The following is a 17,428-nucleotide window of genomic DNA, read 5'->3' as shown; positions in this document are numbered from 1 at the left end:
AAGAATAAATTTATATACTTTCATATTAACTATGCTGTTTCTGTATTCTAAGGTAGTTATTACTTCATTAACAAAATGAAAATAGACAATGTACTTAGTAAAGCTAATTTTTTAAAAACGTAAGCATAAATGCCTTGCAAGATGAATAACACAGTATCAGAGTTAATGAGAACTGAATACTGAAGTAACAAAATGACAATATTTTTATCAAGAGAAGGAAAAACTAGACAATGTTTCCTGCTGTAGCATTTATATACAACATTTACCTTTTAGAATACTAGGAGTTCATACATAAAAAGAATCAGAACTGAGGGGGAAGTAGGGAAGCTTTTGGGAAAATGACACATAATATTGTGACTAATGGCTTTTATCTTTGGTATTACAAATGCTGTAAAAAAATCAAATAACAATAGAAATCCACTGCCTCTCCTCTGTAAAGAAACAAAATAAAAGTTAATTCTACGATGCTAAATTTCTATACTTCCTACCAATTAACAATATCTTAACTAAGTATCAGTCCTGTATTTCAGGAATCAACAGATTAGATTAGATAATAAAAAATACTTGTCAGGATATACATATTATACATGATACCCAGTGTTAAAGTAATCTATATTTAAAGGAAAAATGAGGGGGACCAGTTTATAGATTCAGGATTGCAGCTTCAAGAATAATTCTACAATATAACATTTGAGCCAAGGTGTAGGATGACTGTTGAGATACTCCTTTTTTCTCCTTTTCACTTGCATACTTTACCCCAAAGTAAAAAATGAATGTATGCATCATTGTTTTCAAAGGTAACTATAACCAGAATCAATTTGAGTGTATATAAACAAAGTTAAGTCCACCCAAGTGTAAGTCAAATTCTTTTTTGTCCCTTAACTTTGTCATCTAATTATTCATAAATACTCTGATTTTAGGGCTCCTAAACACTTTTTTGAGTGTGTGGGTATGTGTGTGTGCCATGCCTTTCTATTAATTATACTGAATGAGTTTTACTAGATAATTCTTATATGGATAATTTCATATATGCATTTAAGATAAAGACAAATCTGATAAGCACAGATTTATCATAAATACCACAAAAGCGCCATCTACCAAGAGCATGATTAAAATAACAAAAAACCCAAAGAATATCTAAAATCATGATATTAAATTGATAAAAATTCACTTTATACATGGAAAATTATTCATATGAAACAATTCAGGTGAATCAAAGACAGTTATAAATTGTGCCAACTCAGGAGTGCAATAAAAATCTCTGAATCAAATAATGTAGCTGATGGCATTCAATTAATGAATATAAAATAATGCTAAACAGTTCATCTAAAGTCAATCTGGAATCATGATCTGTTGTTATGGTATCAGTGAAAATGAAAGTGAAAAGTCACTCAGTTGTGTCTGACTCTTTGTGACTCCATGAACTTACACAGTCCTGGGGACTATACAGTCCCCATGGACTATATATCTCCTCCTGGAGAAGGGAAAGGCTACCCATTCCAATCTTCTGGCCTGGAGAATGGACTATACAGTCCATGGAATTCTCCAGGCCAGAAGACTGGAATGGGTAGCCTTTCCCTTCTCCAGGAGATCTTCCCAACCCAGGGATTGAATCCAGGTCTCCCGCATTGCAGGTGGATTCTTTAACAGCTGAGCCACAAGGGAAGCCCCATGGTATCAGAATCACTACCAAATTGATTATATATTTCTAAAAATAGCTTGTTAACTACACTGATTCATAAAATGTGTGACTTCTGATATTGACGAGAGAAATTTGCATGGATAACTATCTTTTATAGCATGAAACATTTCTCATTGACATTCTGAATCTCTACTACAAAGTGATGTGGGGGAAAAAAAGACATATCATCAAATGATATGACAAAAACAAGGAAATCACTAGATATGAAAGAATCATTTGATTTGAGCAATCAAAAGATATGTTTTGTAATACACTTTGTGTTTTGAATTAAAATAGTAAATGCAAACATTTAATTGTGTTTATATTCTCTATGTTAGCATTTTGTTATATGAAGTTCTTTCTATCCCCAAATAGTGAATTGGGAGTTGAAATGCAAGTTTTTTATAGTCTTCATTCTGGAACAAATTCACATGACATACAGTAAAGCTAACAGGTGATTTAGTTATTATAATTTAGGTTTTCAAGTTCAAAAGATAGCACAAAAAAACCTGAGAATGTAACACTGTATTGTTTTAGTCGCTAAGTCGTGTCCACCTCTTTGCGACCCCATGGACCGTAGCCTACCAGGCTTCTCTGTTCATGGAATTTCCCAGGCAAGAGTACTGGAGTGGGCCACCATTTCCTTTTCCATGGGATCTTCCTGACCCAGGGATCGAACCCGCATCTCCTGTGGCTCCTGCACTGGCAGGCAGATTCTTTACCACTGAGCTACCAGGGAAACCCAGTGGTCTTTTTAGATATTTTAGATATTTAGATATATAGTGTATATAAGTCAGATGGTTCAGTGGTAAACAATCTGCCTGCCAATGCAGGAGCTGAAGGAGATGTAGGTTCGACCCCTGGGTTGGGAAGATCCCCTGGAAAAGGAAATGGCAACCCACTCCAGAATTCTTGCTTGGATAATCCCATGGACAGAGAAGCCTGGCAGGCTACAGTCCATGTGGTAGGTAGCAAGAGTCAGACAAGACTGAGTGACTGAACATACATGCAGGTATATATGTCAATCCCAATCTCCCAATTCATCCCACCCCCGACTTCTGCCCATGGTAACCATAACTTTGTTTTGTAATCTGTGCCTGTATTTCGGCTTTGCAAGTAAGCTCATCTGAATTATTTTTCTAGATTCCATATATAAGCAGTGTTGTATGGTATCTGTCTTTCTTTTTCTGACTTACTTCACTCTGTATGACAGTTTCTAGGTCCATCCATGTTGCTGCAAATGCCACTGTTTTCTTCCTTTTATGGCTGAGTAATATTTCATTATATATATGCACCATATCTTCTTTATCCACTCCTCTGTTGATGGACATTTAGGTTGCTTCCATGTCCTGACTATTGTAAATAATATTCCTAAACACTTTTTATATGTTTGTTCCTTTTCATCACTACTGATTCTACTTCAAGTCTTTCTTCATCTGTCTTGAGCCACTGCCTTTATCAATTCAACATGACTATTTCTTCATCCCCTCCAAACTACCATCCACATTGAGGCCAGAGTAAACTTTCTAAAGTATTCCTCCAATCATGTCATTTTTTAGTTTAAAATACTTCAACAGTTCCCCAAAGCCTGCAAATAAAATATAAACACTCCCAGCTCTAGTCCCACATCTGATACTGTAGTAATCCATCCTGTTTTATGCCTTATGTGCCTACCATGCGCCAAGCTACACTGAGTGCTCTATATACCTACATCACTTCATTTAATTCTTAAAATAAACTATGAGTTATTTCTCTCATTTTATAAATGAGGAAACTACAATTTGATTGCCCAAGGTCCTACTACAGTGTGAGTGTCAGCATCAAGACTCAAACTAAGATGTAAGTCTGAAGCTTATGTTCTTAACTACTACATTATACTGCCTGTTTTAGATTAGAACTTTTAAATGGAAAAAAAAAAAAAAGGAAAAAAAAATAGGTATAAATTTTGGCAGCTCTCAGACCATTAGAGCTCCACTATTGAAAACTACCATTGTAAAAAAGTTTGTAAAAAGTTTGTCATTCTGTTTCAATGAATACTCATTTGTATCCATTGTTTTCCAATGCTGAATGATAACAGTGTGTTATATTGTACAGTTCAGAGAATACGTTACTTCTAGTTAGTTTTATGATTGCGGTTATAAGCTAATGTCTTTAAAATATATCTTTAGAAACTACAGTATAAGAGGCTAGTAGAGTATAATGAGGCAGTGGTTCTTAGAGTACATCAGAATCCCCCAGAGAACTTGAGTAAAGCCAAGGGTCCCATCCTCAGTTTCTAATTCAGTAGGTCTGCTGCTGCTGCTGCTGCTAAGTCACTTCAGTCGTGTCCGACTCTGTGCGACCCCATGGACAGCAGCCCACCAGGCTCCCCCGTTCCTGGGATTCTCCAGGCAAGAACACTGGAGTGGGCTGCCATTTCCTTCTCCAATGCATGAAAGTGAAAAGTGAAAGTGAAGTCGCTCAGTCGTGTCCAAATCTTAGCGACCCCATGGACTGCAGCCCACCAGGCTCCTCTGTCCATGGGATTTTCCAGTCAAGAGTACTGGAGTGGGGTGTCATTGCCTTCTCCATCAGTAGGTCTAAGGCTGCATTTCCAGCATTTTCCCATGTGATGCTAAGGCTGCTGGTCTGGGGACTATACTTTGAGAGTCATTGGCTTGTGAGAAACACACACTACAGAGTGCTATGTATTAGGTATTTGTATTCCTTTCCTTTCCTTTGCTCTCTAACTCATATTCTCTCAGAACAAAAATTAAGAAATCTTTTAAAGAATCCCTATGCACAAAAAAAAAAAAGCAGTATAAGACCTAAAATCAGGTAACTCTTTTACCCTGGCAAAACACACATTTTATTTACTGTTTATTTACACATTGTTTAAATTCAAAATAGTGGTAGCTTACCATAAGAGACACACATACAACAAGAAAAAAACAACTGTCATTGACCTCACTGTTTTGGCCTGAAAAATAACCTATTTATTTGAACTGCCTTCATGCCTTTTTATGACTTAAAATTCAGAAGAGGTCCATACTGAAAATGATTATTGCTATTAAGTATATGAATTCAGAAAAGTGGATTTCAAAAAGGAAGACATGAAAGCTAGCATCACCACTCTCTCCTCCAGAGCATTCCCAATTACAAATATATTATATGACTATAATGCAGGGTCCATCTAGGTAGCCAGATATTTTCACTAATTTGGGAGTCAGAAGAACTGCTCCTTTATGACACATCTCATACTAGCTGGGTCGTTCTGGATGAGGATGATATAGCCTCTTTGAGTCTCAGTTTCCTTATGTGCAAAACAAGGATATCGCATTTCCCATATCTATAAATGTTGGGTATTGCCTTCATCACACCAGTTAAACGGTATTCTCTTTCCTATATAATTAATTTGGTTATAGGAACCAATAGATGCTTGTTGCTCTCCATTACTGAGCATGATACCAATTTGCTATTGCATTCTTTAGGTAGATACAGTGGCTCAGATGGTAAAGAATCTGCCTACAATGCAGGAGAACAGGTTCGATCTCTGGGTCAGGAAGATCCTCTGGAGAAGGGAATGACAACTCACTACAGTATTCTCACCTGGAGAACCCCATGGACACAGGACCCTGCTGGGCTACAGTACATGGGGTCACAAAGATTTGGACACGACTTAGTAACACTTTCATAGCATTATTTATTAATTCTCACTGATTTTGTTTGAATCTTAACTTTAAGCCTACTCAAGTAAAAACTATTAAGAATATTAGCTTTTTGACAAGTCAGTGAAATAAAGGAATATTATTTAGCCATTGGTAACCTGAGCAATAGAGAAACTAAAATAATTAAGATCTAAACAACTAGAGAAAAAATAGAAGAGATACTGGTAAAACAGATTTAACAACAAACATAAGGTGAGAACTTTATTTAGTCCCTGATTCAAACATACTAGCTAAAAACAGACATTTGGGTGACAATTTAGAAAATACTGATATGGGCTAGAGAACAGATACTATGGAATAGTATTAATTTTGTTAAGTGTGTTAAACAATAAAATGTCCTTATTGTTTTTAGAAACACTTAAGTAGTGAGAGATAAAATGCCATTATTTCTAGAGTTTGATTTAAAATAATTCAGCAAATAAAACAGCTTATTATGGAAAAAGCATTTATTATGGTTAAATCAAAATGCTGAAAATACAGGAGTTTCTTTTCCTATTACCTCTACTTTTATATATATTTGAAGATTTACATAATGAAATGTCCAAAAATATGTAGCATCAAATTTATATCAACCTAACCCTAAATGTCCAGAGAAGGCAATGGCACCCCACCCTAGTACTCTTGCCTAGAAAATCCCATGAACAGAGGAGCCTGCTAGGCTGCAGTCCATGAGGTCGCTAAGAGTCGGACACGACTGAGCGACTTAACTTTCATGCATTGGAGAAGGAAATGGCAACCCACTCCAGTGTTCTTGCCTGGAGAATCCCAGGGACGGGGGAGCCTGGTGGGCTGCCATCTATGGGGTCGCACAGAGTCGGACACGACTGAAGCGACTAAAAAAAAAAAACAAAAAAAAACCCCTAAATGCCACTAAAATGGGCTTGCCTGATGGCTTAGATGATTAAGAATCTGCATGCAATGTGGGAGACCTGGGTTCAATCCCTGGGTTGGGAACATCCCCGGGAGAAGGAAATGGCAACCCATTCCAGTATTCTTGCCTGGAGAATTCCATGGACAGAGGAGCCTGGCGGGCTACAGTCCATGGGGTCAGACACAACTGAACAACTAAAATTTTCCTTCTACTAAAATATATAAGCCTTCCAACATGGTACTAGTCCAATAAAGAGTCATGGCCTATAAACCAAATAATGTTTCACAAAAATAGCTTTGAAAAAGATACATTTCTCATTAGTAAACTTACCTCCGGTGTAGTGACTCTGAAAATTTAAGGCTGGCATAAATAAATTCTTTAACTTGAATATAAATATGAGGCACTGACTGAGACATGGGCAATTTCTTTGGGAAAGGTTGCTGTTGAAAGAAAAAAGAAGTTGATATTATTTCTGAAATTTTAGAAAAAGATATCCTAAACACCTCAAAAATGTAAAAATTAAATTTACTTCACATCTGAATTAATAGTTAATACCTGCATTTTAAAGTCTACTGTTATATTTCAATGTTATTTTTGAGATTTTAAGGAGAACCAAAATATTTCTGAAGAAAAAAATACGGCAATTTATCTGTTTCTTAAATCATATTATCAGACTTCTAACAAGCACAGAAAGCAGATAACAATACCTCTATGTGTTCTGATGATAAGTATCCTACAGAAGATACATAACTACCTGTTTCTTTGCAGCCATAACACAAGAGTCAGTTTGTTGTGAAAGTTATGGGCCAGGTTCCTGGCTTAGTGTCATCAAATAATTCTAAGACTCCCTTCATTTGTTTGAATTGATGTCAATTCAAGAAGATACCCATTTCATTCCATAACTCTTAGAATACCTTACAGCAGCTTTCTGACCTGTATACCATCAAACACCAGAATGCAGCTAATGGTTTACAGTGTGCTTCTTGGTTAAAATGCCTTAACAGCCAACATCCACTAGCAAATTCTCAGCCCTAAAAGGTAAAACTCTTGAGGATTTTTACTAAGAGCCCTCTATTTACACTTTATGAAATCTAATCTTTACTTTTATCTTCACATGAATTGCAACTTAGTTTACATCACTGAAAGTACTCTCACCAAGGTCACCAATGACCTGGTAAATGTTAAATCCATGTGAAATGCCGGGCTGGATGAAGCACAAGCTGGAATCAAGACTGCCAGGAGATATATCAATAACCTCAGATATGCAGATGACACCACCCTTATGGCAGAAGGTGAAGAAGAGCTAACAAGCCTCTTGATGAAAGTGAAAGAGGAAAGTGAAAAAGTTGTCTTAAAACTCAACATTCAGAAAACTAAGATCATCTGGTCCCATCACTTCATGGCAAATAGATGGGGAAACAATGGAAACAGTGAGAGACTTTATTTTGGGGGGCTCCAAAATCACTGCAGGTGGCAACTGCATCCATGAAATTAAAAGACACTTGCCACTGGGACGACCCAGAGGGATGGTATGGGGAGGGAGGAGGGTTCAGGATGGGAACACATGTATACCTGTGGCAGATTCATTTTGATATTTGGCAAAACTAATACAATTATGTAAAATTTAAAAATAAAATAAAATTAAAAAAAAATAATAATAATAATAAAAACATAAAAAAAAAAAAATAAAAGACACTTGCTCCTTGGAGGGAAAGCTATGATCAACCTAGACAGCATATTAAAAAGCAGAGACATTACTTTGCCAACAAAGGTCCATCTAGTCAAAGCTATGGCTTTCCAGTAGTCAGGTACGGATGTGAGATTTGAACTATAAAGGCTGAGCGCTGAAGAATCGATGCTTTTGAACTGCAGTGTTGGAGAAGACTCTTCAGAGTCCCTTGGACTGTAAGGAGATCCAACCAGTCCATCCTAAAGAAAATCAGTCCTGAACATTCACTGAAAGAACTGATGCTGAAGCTGAAACTCCTAATACTTTGGCCTTGGAAAAGCCCCTGATGCTGGAAAAGATTGAAAGCAGGAGGAGAAGGGGACGACACAGGATGAGATGGTTGGATGGCATCACCGGCTTGATGGACATGAGTTTGAGCAAGCTCCGGGAGTTGGTGATGGACAGGGAGGCCTGGCATGCTGCAGTCCATGGGGTCGCAAAGAGTTGGATATGACTGAGTGAACTGAACTGAATTGAACGAACTTTTTGTGTTAACTGATTTATCTGAAGAGTCTGACACAATGGGCCTCCTGCTTCTTAAATGACCTTTCCTTTTTTGGTATCTGTGACCTATACTGGTTTTCCTTTTATTTCTCTACCTTCTCTATATCTCCTCCTCTAGGTATGGTTCTATCCTATACCTTCTTTTCTTCTTCTTCTTTTATTTTATTTTATTTATTTATTTATATTTATTTATTTTTTTATTTTTTTTTTTTAAATTTACATAATTGTATTAGTTTTGCCAAATATCAAAATGAATCCGCCACAGGTATACATGTGTTCCCCATCCTGAACCCTCCTCCCTCCTCCCTCCCCATACCATCCCTCCCATACATACTGCCTTTGGATAATCTCACCTACTCTCATCATGTGAGAGCCAATATCTCCCAAACCCACAATCTCGGCCCAATCTTTCTCCTGAAGTCCAAATGTGTGTATTAAGATACCACTGAACACGTCCATTTAGCTGTAACATTTGAGACATTCTCAACAGATCTCAAAGTGAAATAATCATCCCTTCTTTCTAAATCTGCTACTCTTTTATTTCCTATATTAGTGAATGCTTCCACCATCCAATGCAGAACCCTGGCTAGCATACTTGCCCCTCTATCTTCATCATCCCAAATAAGCAAATGATAATCAACTTCTGTCATTCTTATCTCTTAAATATCTCAAATCAAATTCCACAGCTATAACTCCCACTCAGGTCACCAATTTCCCTTGCCAAAATTACCAAAACAATCTCCAAGCTAGTCTCCCCACCCTACTCTTCTCCTATCCATTCTCCACACATTAGTCACAGAGATCTTTCTAAAACACAAATCTGATTAAATATTTACTACTTGAAGACTGGTGGTGACTTACTATAGCTGTCAGAGTAAAGGCTAAACTTCCTAACACTGTATATAAGGTCTATTTATAGTCTGGCTGTTTCTACTTCATTTTTTGATCTTTATCTCTTGTACTTTATTACCTTGCCACTGATACTTTATACTACAGAATTACAGCTTTTTTCCCATTCTACTTCTCTTATCCTTAGCATGGTCAACTTCTATGAATTGTAATTTCCCGTTTATTTTATCTATTCCTTTCTTGGCTACAAGTTCCTTGACAGCAGAGATGGAAAAACTAGCACATGGCACAGTGTCCATTAAATAGGAGGTAAATGATAAACCCATAAATGAACATATGTATTCTTAGGTACCTCCAGCAGAAAGCAGCTTACAAAAAGTTGGTAGTAAAGACATTTGCAGAGAGCAGTCTCTCTCTAAAACTGGTAGGTTCAACCTTTCCAAATGTAGGGACTGAATTAGGAGGACTACAAAAATCAACTAAACAGCTGCCATTCTTTAAAGTCACTTTATAAACATGGAAGAGATAACTCACTTTCAATTAATGCTTTGCATAATAATGAACAATATTAACTATTTCAAAGACATTTCAACAAGAATTTATTTTAATGACATTAAAGATAAAATGAATATGTTCTTATTTTAGCCAAAGGGTACTAGTTAAATTAGCACAGCTATCTGCAAAAATAGATATTTTTGCATGTATGTTCAGTCTTACTTTTCTCACTTGGTATTTCCACTGAAAACAGTAACTCAAGTTATTTGAAAGATAATTTTATATCTTTTTAAACTATTTTAATTGAAAATTATACTTAAGTTAGGAAAAAATAAGTATATACACAAACAACCAAGAGACTACTACAAAATAAGTTATGGGATTTCTAAGTTATCACATTTAAATTTTCCATGTGGCTTCTGCCTTAGTGATAGTTGTTTTAATGACAAATAATACACAAACCAATGAATACAATTCCTAACAAATTTAATCCTAAAATACCGTGGGATGTACCCTACAAGCAAAGCCAAATATCCTTTTAACTATGAATCCATTTAAAATAGTTTAGTGTAATTAGTAGAGATATTAGAGATTATTTAATTCAAAATTCTCATTAGACAGATAAGGCACAAATGCCCAAACAGGGTAAGTCACTCGCCCATAGTAAGCCACAGACAGATCCGGCACATGAATCCAGACCAAATCCAGTGCTATTTTTGCTGTTGTTTAGTCACTAAGCCATGTCCGAATCTTTTGTGACCCCATGGGCTGCAGCCTGCCAGGCTCCCCTGTCCATTGGATTTCCCAGGCAAGAATCCTGGAGTAGATTGCATTTTCCTTCTCCATAGGATCTTCCTAACCCAGGGAACAGACCTGTGTCTCCTGCATTGGCAGGTGGATTCTTTATCACTGAGCCACCAGAGAAGCCTAGTATTCTCTTTACAGATGCTATATCCTGAACACATTTATTACCAATAACTAAAACTAAACCAAGCCATGAGATAGAGCATATTCTTATAATATTTCCTGACAAGGAACTTTGATTGGGGCTTCAAAAATACAGAAATAGAATAATTAATCTGCTCTTCTGTGTGTATTTAGAATACAATTAGGTATATGCAATGGCAGCATTAGCTATAATCTAAAAGCTATGCATTTAATTAATTGGTCCTATATTTAGTGACTATTACACATAATTTGGAACCAGTCTGTTGTTCCATGTCCAGTTCTAACCGTTTTATAGGGTCGCAGAGTTGGACACAACTGAGCGACTGAACTGAACACATAATTTGAAGCTGGAGCTCCAATACTCCGGCCACCTGATGCGAAGAAGTGACTCACTGGAAAAGACTCTGAAGCTGGAAAAGACTGAAGGCAAGAGGAGAAGGGGATGACAGAGGATGAGATGCTTGGATGGCATCACTGACTAGAGGGACATGAGTTTGAGCAAGCTCCAGGAGCTGATGATAGACAGGGAAGCCTGATGTGCTGCAGTCCCTGGAGTCACAAAGAGTCAGACACAACTGAGCAATTGAACTGAAATGACACATAATTTGCTTTGTCTATGTATAAATGAATATAACATAGAATTTTAATAAAAATTTATTATATTTACATAAAAATTTACAGTCACAATTCACACAACTCACTGAGAATTCACTCTTGTTCATTATGAAGGGATAAAAATATAGAAAAGAACTAAATTATAAAGTGTTGGAAAAATAACAAAAAAGATTAAGGGAAAATATCAAGAATGAAGAGAACTAAAAAGGTGATATGAGCAGGAAATATGATATCCTTTTCTCATAATATTTAATTCTACCCAGAGATACTGGATTGGTACAAGCATGTGTGTTTTTGCATGCATGCACACACACGGGCAATCAGGTATATTTACAGAATATTCTAATGCTGGAAGAAATTTCAGTATTTCAGCATTTCAGCAAAAGAAATTTCCTTTCTCTATCCTATCTTTTGTTCACATCCTGATTCCAAAAATATACATTCTTACTTCAGAAAAAAATCCAGATGACTATTACCTTCATACACCTCTTACTGAACCAAGACAAACTTTTTTATATGAGTACATTTCTAGAAAAAAAAATTAAAATTAAGATCTTTCACAGTAATGCAAATTTCATAGAAATTCTCTCTTTCCCTACAAAATTCTCTTATTCCTATAATCTACTCAACATGTTTAATTTGGAACCCACCCAACATTTGTAACACCTGCTCTGGGAATCCACCTAACATTTGGGACAACTGCTCCTAGTAGCCCCAGGAAAAGTCCCTTCTTAACCTCACTAAAATAACAGTAGTGGTAACATAATCTTTAAAAGTTAAAAAAAACATAATTAATTTTCTCAAATAACACAACAATAACAACAAAAGCCTCAAAAGAAGCTATTCTCACAATGTCAGGTTAATATAATATATTACTGATTAATTTATTTTGAAGAAAATTCTTGAAGTAAGAACAAAGTTGTACCTTTTCAAGGTCTGGATCTTGAAAGGGAAATTTACTTATGATTGCTCTATATTCCTCTTCACTAACAATAGGGATGGGGCTATAATTATCTTCTTCAAAAATGTCCCTGTTAAGAAAGAAGACAGAATTGAAAATTTAATATTAGAAAATACACCAAAAGAGTGCTATAGGACAATAAGAAAACCCAATAATTACAAAATAATTTTTTGTTTGTCAGTTAAGGGTATAAATAGGAAAACAGTGCCTAATCACTCAGAATTCTAAAATCCAGTATCAAATAAGTGTCTTTCAAAATTAACGTGTGATCCTCTTTCTACCTGTTTATTTTACATCCTTCAGTACTTCAATTCCTTAGAACAGTTCCCAACATGATATAGTCTGAATGAACTAACTACAACTAAAAACGAGATGAAGAGTATCCCAGTCATATTTCTTAACAGGAACAACTCTCAAGTTCCATGTCTTTTGTGTTCTCTTTCCAACTAGATCATAAGCTCCTTGAAGATGAAAACAATGTCTTTCATTTGTCTGTCTCTCACAATGCTGTACTTAGAAAAGCAGCTTTTACACTTAGTAAGGCAGACACATTTACTACTCACCAAACATCCATGTGCTTTCCTTGCAAACAGGCAGTCATATGACTAGTTTCAGCCACTGGACTGTGAACACAAGCTACATGTGTTGCTTTAAGTCTAAAGTATTTATGAGCTAACTGTGTGATCCTCTGTCCCATGGTGACAGGACAGACCCCCATGTTGAGAAAGTAGAATCACAAATGGCAAAAGCCTGAGTCGTGGACTACTAGACCCACTATAAACTTCTGTGTAAGTGAGAAATAAAATGCCTATGTTTATCCAATGAGATTTTGTGTACTTTTGTTAGTAGCTTAACTCAGCCTTACTAATATACCTGCTGTCCAATCAACTTCTTTATAATCAATAATTCAGTCTGATTAGTATTTCTTGAGCACCTATTATGTGCTAGTCTCTGGGCTAACTATAATGAAAACTCTCTACCCCCATGAAGATAAAAGCAAGATCTTCGTTCTCAAGCCTAATAGGAGAGAGAGATATGCAAATAGATTATGTTTATAATGATGTTATGCAGACAATAAATGAGGTACAAGTTTCAGATATAGGACAAAGGAAAAAAGCAACTAACTTTAACAGACTAGGTGGGGGATATCTCATGAGAAGTTTTACAGAGAAGCTATGGGCTGTGTAGGGGTTTTACAGATAAAACGAAACACTTCTAATGAGATTATGGGAGAATAGCATTTCCAAAGGATGGACCATAACGTGCAAAAACATAAGGCATGAAAAAGTACGACTGTGGGGAGGGGCTGAATAAAACCACAAGTATGCAGTATTACTGGAGTATAAAGTATGCAAGGGACATGGTTTAAAATAAGGCTGGGCAGGTGGACAAACTGAGACCCAGATTTTATCCTATAGGCAATGGAATATCATCTGAGGTTTTAGGCGGAGGAATATCATAGGAAGAATTTCACATAGTTGGAGGAAAAACAAAGAAAAAGACAATAATGAACAGAGAGAGGCCAGGTAGAAAGACTGAATGATCCAAATAAAGAGCGATGAGGATTTGAATTAAAGCTGTATTTGTGGAGGCAGAAAGGGAGTGGCAGAAACAGTTTTTAAGAAGTAGAATATATGGGACTTACAAATTAAATGAGGATTATGAGGGAAAGTATAATCCTAACGAATCTGTGGTTTCTAGATAAGGAAAATGGACAAATGATATATATCTCACCTCATCACAGACATCTGCAGAGGTAAGGAACATAAGAGAAGGATATGGTTTGGGCAGTACATAATGAATATCTAATTGATAAATGGCTCTGGCATCTTAATGAGAGGCTGGAAATAAGTCATGTACCTGTGGTGCAGCCATTGTGGAAAACAGAATAGAGGTTCCTCAAAATTATTTACCATATAATCCAGCAATTCCACTTCTGGGTATATGCCCAAAAGAACTGAAACAGGGACCCAAACAGGTAACTGTTTGTCAGAGTTCACAGTGGCATTATTCATTAATTGTCAAAAGGTGAAAACAACCCAAATATCCATAAGTAGATGAATGGATAAATAAAACATGATACACACAACGGAGTATTATTTAGCCTTAAAAAAGGAATGATATTCTGACACATACTACTACACCATGGATAAACCTTGAAGACATTATGCTTAGTGAAATAAACCAGACCAAAAAAACCAAACAAATTCAGACACAAAACCCAAACAATGTACAAACTACTTATATAAAGTAACTAGAGCAGTCAAATTCAAAGACAAAGTAGAATGGTGATTTCCAGGGATGGACCAGAAGAAAAAGAGGTTGGGAGGTACTGTTAAATTGGTACAGAGTTTCAGTTTAGGAAGATAAGAAAGTTCTGGAGATGAACAGTAGTGATGGTTTCAACAGTGTGAACATACTTAATGTCACTGAACTATACATTCATAAAAGGTTAAAATGGTCAATTTTAAGTTACACATATTTTACCACAATAAAAATATAATTATAAGCAATTTTACTGCTAAATGCAAAAACAATTACTTCATAATTCGGCAATTTTTTTCTTACATTAAGGTACCATGGCTTAGACTAACCTGAAAACTCCAGCCCATTTCTTAAGCAATGTTTCATTGTATTGATCTCTTATTTCAAATAAAAGGTCAAAAAGTCGATTCACTGGAAAACCATAACCCTAAAACACACACACACAAAGCAGATAAACAAGTAAAATAATTAAAGATATTCATTTTTAAAAGTTCAGAATACTAGAGAACTGTTGGAAGTGATCACTATATCAAATTGTATGCCATCTCAACAGTATGAGAAAAAGACGTCCTTTTGCCTTTCTACTAAGTTGCGCCAGTTAAAAAAAGAGTCTAGAAAGTTTTATGAAGCTGGAATTATTTTTCCATTTCTTCTCTCTCTTTTCAGTCTGGATTACATTGTTAACCTTAAAAAGTATTACAAGTCAGAATTGAAGGAAAAGTTCAAGATTACTGATCCACATAACTGCATCTTGGGAAGCAGTCTCTAAATAAGATAGAAGAAAAAAAGAGAATACATGCTATCTGAAACACTGTACTTTCAATTCAACGCTGACTTTGTAGTACAGGGAAAAATTATCAAATAGACACTCCAAAATTTTATTCCTTTGCAACTCCAAATCCACTGAAATCAAACCCATATTAGGACCAAACATTTCTGCTCACATCAGAGTTGTCCCTCTTCCCCTTCAAGGCTCACCTCTTCATCTTTGGTCTTAATACTATCTCCTCCTGAAGGAACTCTCCATGGATCAGCTACTCACTCTACTGCATTTTTAACTTCCACTACCTCCTTTCTCTTCACTAAATAAACTTGCTAAATTGCCTCCCATCTTTAAAACAAGAACAACTAAAGGAAACAAAAAAGCCCTCCTACAATTTTCTGTGCCCTGCAGCTGCCTCCTCTGTCCTTCCCTAGCCAAACCCACTACAATCTAATTCCCACCCCTATTCCTTTGTTGAAACTGCTGTCAATAATATCACGGAGTATCTCCTAAATAATTCTATGATCTCTCATTCTATCTTAGTTCTGTTTCTTCTGCTTTGAATTCTAACACCACTCTCTCTTTGTTCTCCTTTTATCTATGAGTAATCCTTCTGGATTCTTTTTCCTTCTATCTCCATTCTTCAATTTTTTCTTCTAGCTCTCTAGGGCAATTGTAAGTCAATTGACTTCAAACACTACATTCACTGACTATTCTCAATCTGTATCTCTAGCTAGACCTCTATAAATTCTAAATATTTAATTCCAACAGCTATTAGACATCTCCAGTCCACCAACAAGCACATTAAACTCATATCTTCCTACTAAACCAAGTGTTCTTCCTACTTCCTATTCCTGTTAATAGGTCTATCATCAATCCAATTTCTCAGGAAAGAAAACTAAATGTCATCTGCTGCTGCTGCTAAGTCGCTTCAGTCGTGTCTGACTCTGTGCGACCCCAGAGACGGCAGCCCACCAGGCTCCTCTGTCCCTGGGATTCTCCAGGCAAGAACACTGGAGTGGGTTGCCATTTCCTTCTCCAACGCATGAAAGTGAAAAGTGAAAGTGAAGTCGCTCAGTTGTCTAAATGCCCCCAAAACAAGTATCTAACCACTCATCAGATTCTTTTGATTTTACCTCCTTTACAAATTTCATTCAAACCTATCATTTTTCTCCATCATCTACTCCCTTTCTTTCTTCAGAAATCTTTCCAGTACCACTGTTTTATTTTAGGTCCTTAACATCCCCTGCCTAGATCACTGTAAAAGCTTTCTAAACTGAAATTCCAACCATCTGTCTCTCTCAACTCACTCTATTGCCAACTCATAAAATTATCATCTAAAAGTGCAAAGCTGATCATACCATTCCCCTAGAGGAGGCTTACTAAAGCCTCACAAAACATGCCACAATCTGGCTAAAACTACCTAATCAGTTTTTATTACCACTCTCTACCCTTCTTTGCTTACATTTAAACATTACAATTTCTAACATCACCAAGCTGGTCAGCCAGTTTCATGCCCATCATACTATTTGTTGTTGTCATTCAGTTGCCAAGTCACGTCCGACTCTTTGTGACCCTATGGACTGCAGCACACCAGGCTTCCCTATCCTTCACCATCTCTCGGAGTTTACCTAAGTTCATGTCCACTGAATCAGTGATGTCATCCAACCATCTCATTCCCTGTCGCCCTCTTCTCCTTCTGCCTTCAATCCTTCCCAGCATCAGGGTCTTTTCCAATGAGTCAGCTGTTTGCATCAGGGGGCCAAAGTACACCATACTATACTATGGTGAGACAGTATAGTCAGTTACCTATAACTGACACACGCTATTTGCCTGTCATTAATGCCTCTTCCTTCATATCTACTTGCTGAACTCACATTTCCTTCAAAATCCAGCTCACATTTCAACTTTCCATATAACCCTTCCCAACTCCTGGAATCAAAGTTATCATTCTATCTTCCAAGAGCCCAAAGTTCTTTAATATATTACTAAATTAGTATGTCTTATTATACATCTTATTTGTTTACAACTGAATTTCTT

The 17,428-nt window shown here is 36.4% G+C and overlaps 1 protein-coding gene across 8 annotated transcripts in view; it reads right to left on the bottom strand.

The window, feature by feature from the left end:
* EXOC6 (exocyst complex component 6) overlaps positions 1-17,428 on the bottom strand; it is a 191,561-nt gene that overhangs the window by 95,585 nt on the left and 78,548 nt on the right. For all 8 annotated transcript variants that reach the window (XM_025274102.3, XM_044935318.2, XM_006073686.4 and 5 more), the window contains exons 13-15: positions 14,955-15,052; positions 12,325-12,430; positions 6,590-6,699 (exon numbers count right to left, since the gene is read on the bottom strand). In XM_025274102.3, the coding sequence (XP_025129887.3) occupies positions 6,590-6,699; positions 12,325-12,430; positions 14,955-15,052 (314 nt within the window). The remainder of the gene's footprint in view (positions 1-6,589; positions 6,700-12,324; positions 12,431-14,954; positions 15,053-17,428) is intronic.

The sequence above is a fragment of the Bubalus bubalis genome, chromosome 23 (assembly GCF_019923935.1).
Source record: "Bubalus bubalis isolate 160015118507 breed Murrah chromosome 23, NDDB_SH_1, whole genome shotgun sequence".
Classification (NCBI taxonomy): Eukaryota; Metazoa; Chordata; class Mammalia; order Artiodactyla; family Bovidae; genus Bubalus; species Bubalus bubalis.
This window is presented reverse-complemented; position numbering and strand designations above follow the sequence as displayed.